We start from the raw sequence: 5,680 nt of genomic DNA on the forward strand, positions 1-5,680 counted from the left end.
AAAATAAAAACAAAAAAAAACAAAAGACCTTCCAAAAACCATTCTTTAACATTACTCAATACTAAATTACAAATCATAGTACATAATGGCAAAGATCAAAGAGGGTGGTGAGAGGCACGCCGTGAGGCCATGCCCTAGCTAGCTAGACAGAGAAAAGCATCCCAAAAAGCACAGCCAAGATGGAGTTGAAATACTCACAAGGCATGAAGATGAAGCATCTCCTTTAATAGAGTTTTCTTGAATACCCAACGTGGAAACTGTAAAAGCTTTGACTACTCATACTAAATAAATACTGCAGCAAGCACACTGCCTCTGGGCTCTGAGGAAATAAATATATATATTATTATCAAGATCCCCGGCCTAGCCATGGGAAATAGCATAGAGCCCAACAAAGAAAGAAACAGGAGAAGAAGAACGAAGATAAGAAGAAGAACAAGTCATAGGCTCCTCGTAGGCCGTAGCCATGAAGTTCGGGAAGAGAGAGTTAAAGGAAGAGATAACCAAGGCTTTCAAAAGGCTGCAGACTGCAGACTCCCTAATGCAAAGTACACAAAACCACAGGCTTTTCACGCTGCCTGCTGCTTTGTACGAACCTCATGCAAAGCCGAGGAATGCGGGAATTACCCTTTAAGCTAAGCTAGGGGGTCGGTACACGTGGCGTTCTGTTGGAGATGGAAGGACAAACAAAAGGAGGAAAATGAGGAAAAGGAACAACCAAGAATACAAGATTACCATTCTTATCAACTCAAACTTCGAGGAAAATGCAGTTTTTATTTTTATTTTCGACTCCAATTCAGAAGGTTTAATGGATATTGAACAGAGTTTTAATGGAAGTAGGTCTATTATTTTGAATGGCCTATCAATAATTAACTCTATCACATAATAATAATAATATATAATTACTCCCTTTATGGCTATATCTCATTGTTGCTTTACATAGAAGTGTGACTAACTGTAACTCTCAACTCAAGTTAGCCGATTATGAGTATCAATTTGTATTTGGGTGTCGAGTTTCAATCATGTTAAAGTATGTGTATAAGATAATCGTGTAAAAGTATATGCATAAGACTAAATAAATTAAACTTAATTTGACCTATTTAATTAAATGAGTCAAATCTCTTAATCCTAATTTACAAAAATTGTATTGAGTTTATAAGCCGTTACATTTTTGTTAGTGTAGGAGAGTTTCCATTAATTGGATTAGTGTAGGTTCCATTTAGCAAGGCCATTTTGCAAGGGCATGGGATAAATCAAGTGAAATTGTGACCCAAAGGGCGTATGAGAAGAGAGATTTTCAAGCATGATATACGCATAAACAACCTCAAACATAATCCAACATTTTGAAGTGAGACTATTTTCTCTTGAAATCATTTCACATGACATACATTGGAAGCCTGCGCAGAACATTGATGCAACACAAGACTAGTCATATATATGTGGAGGCAAAGATATCCAAATATATAACCAATACGACCAGTCTATATAAGGTGCTTAAGTTTGATAAGCTTTACATGGAACAAAAGATTATCAACCTATTGGATCATATATTCATATCTAAAAATGCCCCGGAACCAACAAATTCATTTACCACTCTTTTCTTTTCTTTTTTCCTAGTTTGCCTACCCATCTTCTGCTTTCAAGACAAAATGGAAGATTTCCAGGTTGTTGCTATGTTCTTCCTGGTACTGGTTTCAGCTCCTGCAGTGGAAATTGGATACTTTGGTGGTGAGGGTGATTGACGGCGAAAAATGGTGGTTGATGGATAGTTATATTTGGAAAGGGATGTTGACCAACAGCAGCTGATGGCAAAGTGGTGCTTGTTGAAGGGAATCCTGATGATGCTGCAGCAGAGAAGAGAGGCACTTGAGTCGCCCCACCATAAGGATTGTGGATTTGCCATGACCAATTTGGTAGGGTATCAACTTCCATCCTATTCTCCATTGCTCTTTCCTGTAAACAACAATGTAATGGCATCATAAATTAGAGAAATGGGAAAGGGACCAATGTGGGTTTATTGACGACATCTAGCAGGAAACTTATACTAGGAATGGAAATTTACCTTATGGCTAGAAAAGAAACTAGAATTCACGCGACTCCAGACTGGAGGGTGCTCAGATGCCTTTGGAGGTCCATGAAGGTGATGAGCCCTAACTGTTGCCGAAGCAGAATTCTCAATCTGCAGAAGAGTAATGGTAGTTCACTAAGGAAGCTAATGAATGACCTAACCCCACTTGTGAATCAAGAAAATATACAAAATCAAAAGGACCTATTTGAAAAATACAAACGCAGATCTCAATTGAACTTAGAGAGGAATTTAACAAATTGATGTCAGCATTGCATTATTACCCTCCGTCTTCTATCAATAGCCATGTCCTCGCAGCCACGCTGAAAATGAAGACAGCTCGCATTGATGTTCTCCATTGCCCCATTAGAACAAGATGGGGGAGCAATTCCCAATTGAAGATCAAGGCTTTGATTGCCTTCTGTATCAAATGATCAGGCAAGGATTTATGTAGAAAGGGTTGGTAAAGTTACTACACAACACAAGTATTCCAGAAAACAAAGATCACAACCAAACAAAAAGAGTTCTTAACAACAAAAAGTACCTCCATTTTCGGCCTCAGCCATAATCTCCCCTTCATATGAGCTTGGTTCAAAGTTGGTGACCGCTTCCCTTCCATTGCATTTAATGGCAGCCTTGTCATATGCCCTGATATACAGATAACACAAAAAATCGTATCAAGTTAAATGGAGAACAGGTCAAATATTTTTGATACCAGCACAATAGACATCCCATATATAATCGGTAAGACCTTGCAGCCTCCATCTCGCTATCGAATAGCCCAAGATATATATACCTGCAGGGAAGCAATCAATGAAAACCAAATTCCCAACTGTTCCCATAAACCTATTCAATCAACACTCTCAGTTTCTCCCTTTACTATATAGTGGGAGATAAACCTATTCAGGCATGCTAAATTCAGCTGACTCACTTCTTGCCCAGAAACTGCCCCATTCGAGCTTCCCATCGCCCACATTTGTGCAATGTCACTCCCCTATACTTGGAGCTTCCCCTTGAAAACCCAGTGCTCTGTCGACGCAGGATATGAACAAATTCTTCCTTGGTAAAATTACTCATCTGCAGAGACAATCATTGCTATATGACTAACAATCTCAATAAACATTTATGTTTAAAACAATAGGCTAAATTCATTCACCAACATTAACTCCACAGAAATTCACACCCACATGCTTAATATCTTCATCATATTCACTGATATTGAAATTGATATCAGCATCCATTCCCCGAAACTTGATAGCAGCCCGATCATACGCCCTGAGATCAAGAACCCAATTGCCATAAAAATTCACACAAGATTATCCCCAAGATAATTGCACATCAAACAAATGAAACTGCCATTACAATGTGAATTCACAAACACAATTATTTATACCTAGCCGCAGCATGAGCAGTGTCAAATCCTCCTTAAAAAACATCAAGAAAACCCAATTAATAATCAAACACCGAGATTATTTGTACCGGCTTTCTTTCTAACTAAATCAACAACCAAAAATCAAAGAAAGAAAAGAATTACTACGTGGCAAACTTTTCCTTACCCAAGTAAACTTGCTTCCCACAATCCCTACACAGAAAAAAAGCACCCGAAAGTAAAACCACTGCGAAAATGATCCGAGGAGTATCCATAACAAAACATTAATTAATCAGAGCTTTATAACGACAACGATTAAAATAACAATAAAATTACGGTTGTGAATTACTGACCAAATATGCGATTCCCATCTTCCAGTTCTTCGGTAAAACGTAACGCCGCGATACTGCGAGCTCCGAGACCTCGGCCCCCGCCGGCTCTTCCTCACCTGCTGTCTCTGTGGCTGTTCCTCCGGCTGCGGGGCCACGATCCTCTCCTTCGCGCCCACTCCGCCGTAACTGGAGGTGAGATCCAGCCACTCCTTCCTCAAGGACTGCCCGAACCCGAGCCCGGACCTGGCCACGTCGGACTCTTCCTCTCCTGCTCCGGTAACCGGAAACAACTGAATGGTACGGTTGCACTTGTCGAGCTCTTCGGCGCTGGTATTCTTGAGAATGCTGAAGCTGTAGGCGAAAGCGGTGTCGTAGTTGGAGGTGGAGACCTCGTCGCCGGCACTGACTGTGGAGGAATTGAAGCTTCCGGAGCTCTCCTTCGGGCTTCCGGAGAAGTGTCGAAGCTTCTCCGTCACTGTTCCCTTTGAATCCGAGCCCGAATTCGCTGAACCCACGCTCAAATTAAGATCCAGCATTTTTTTCCTTCTAAATTCACCTCCAACACAAATCGTCTCTTAAAAGAAAACAAAATTCTTAGCGTTACGGCTAACAATAACTAGTAAAACAATGAAATTAATATCAGTGACAGAGTGAGAGAGATTGCTTTTTTCTTTTCTCAATTTCTTCCTCTCCGTTTTTGGCTCAGGTGGAGAGTTGCCGGCGAATTGGAATCATAGCCGGCTGTGTGATTTTCATGCAGAGGGAAAACTTTGTTGGAGAGAGAGAGCGAGAGTTGGTTTTGTATTGTTGGTGGTGCTCAGTGAAGGACCAAAGTACATAGAGACAGATGGAGGGCCACTGCTTTTCTTGGCGCGTGACTTTACGCCACTCACTTTTTTTTTTTTTTTTTTCCTTTGAAAACTCTTCACTTCACTCTTGCTTAAATGAAGGACACTACGGCTAACATTTTTTTACACTAAACGAATTTAAAACAAAATTAACCAATTAGGGTAGAGATAATTGACCCATCTAATTAAATCAATCAGGTTATAATTAAATTATATAATCTTATATACATGTCTTAGCATAATTCAAACTCAATATAAGACATTAAGACTGACAATTTTTATCACAATCTATAAACTCGTTACGAAACTCAATACAAAATTAACAAATTAAAATTAAAAAGTTTAATCTGTTTAATTAAATTAATTATATTTTTATATCTTAACACGAAACATATAAACATGAATTACGACGCATAACTAGGTGTACATAAAAGTAGGGCTGTCAATTTAACCCACAATATGCGTACTCGATATGAATACGATATTTAATTTTAGAGTTAGGATTTAAGTTAAATAGGTTCGAGTCAATGACGAAGCTAAGGGGTGGCTGATGTAGGCCATGCCCCCCAACACAAGGAAAAAAATATATATATTATAAGGTATAATTTTTATTTTTTTTTGCTTATTGGCCTTTACCCATATTAAACTCTGCCTCATTTCTTGTTAGAGTTAATTTTTTTAATAAACGTGTCGTGTTCAAATAAACATAAACAAGTTGACCAACTTAATAAGAACTTGACACGTTACCCAAAAAAGACTAGATAGAGGCACAGAAATTGCTATGCCCAAGTGGCAGTGGGTGATGGAGGGAGTGAGCGAATAAGAAGGGCCGAGGTGGGGTGTCTGAGTCAGACTCGTGGGAATCGAGTGAGTGCGACTTGACTTTCCCAGCTCTACGAATCGTTCATTCAGACCGACACCTATTCTTTCTACATTTTTCTTTCGTCTTTAATTTAAGAAAAACAATAATAATTTGGAGGCATCTGATTTAATTAAAATAACAGAGAGTAGCACGCGTGTTCCAAAGATTATATATATATATATATATATAAAAAAATAAAAAACATAT

At 38.9% G+C, this 5,680-nt stretch overlaps 1 protein-coding gene across 3 annotated transcripts; it reads right to left on the minus strand.

Annotated features, from left to right (window-relative positions):
• Positions 1-1,334: 1,334 nt before the first annotated feature.
• LOC132192153 (ethylene-responsive transcription factor RAP2-7-like) lies at positions 1,335-4,536 on the minus strand. 3 transcript variants are annotated; one of them, XM_059607400.1, is made up of 10 exons: positions 3,785-4,536; positions 3,619-3,644; positions 3,456-3,486; positions 3,250-3,337; positions 2,994-3,139; positions 2,814-2,858; positions 2,607-2,710; positions 2,347-2,480; positions 2,060-2,176; positions 1,335-1,950 (listed from the first exon to the last, which is right to left on the minus strand). In XM_059607400.1, the coding sequence occupies exons 1-10, from the start codon at positions 4,297-4,299 to the stop codon at positions 1,669-1,671; spliced, it is 1,488 nt and encodes a 495-aa protein (XP_059463383.1). In that variant the 5' UTR covers positions 4,300-4,536; the 3' UTR covers positions 1,335-1,668. The 3 variants fall into 3 exon arrangements, with proteins under 3 accessions (XP_059463383.1, XP_059463382.1, XP_059463385.1); XM_059607399.1 differs by having other exon boundaries at positions 2,347-2,483; XM_059607402.1 differs by lacking the exon at positions 2,814-2,858 and having other exon boundaries at positions 2,347-2,483.
• Between the last annotated feature and the right edge of the window lie 1,144 nt (positions 4,537-5,680).

Source organism: Corylus avellana, chromosome ca9 (assembly GCF_901000735.1).
Source record: "Corylus avellana chromosome ca9, CavTom2PMs-1.0".
Classification (NCBI taxonomy): Eukaryota; Viridiplantae; Streptophyta; class Magnoliopsida; order Fagales; family Betulaceae; genus Corylus; species Corylus avellana.

Excerpts from the sequence above, each read along its gene's own strand:
- LOC132192153 (XM_059607399.1), bottom strand. The coding sequence starts at position 4,299 with ATGCTGGATCTTAATTTGAGCGTGGGTTCAGCGAATTCGGGCTCGGAT. Across the intron at positions 3,338-3,455 it reads ACTGCTCATGCTGCGGCTAG|GGCGTATGATCGGGCTGCTA; the intron begins GTATAAATAATT and ends TCTTGATCTCAG. Across the intron at positions 3,140-3,249 it reads ATGATGAAGATATTAAGCAT|ATGAGTAATTTTACCAAGGA; the intron begins GTGGGTGTGAAT and ends TTGTCTCTGCAG.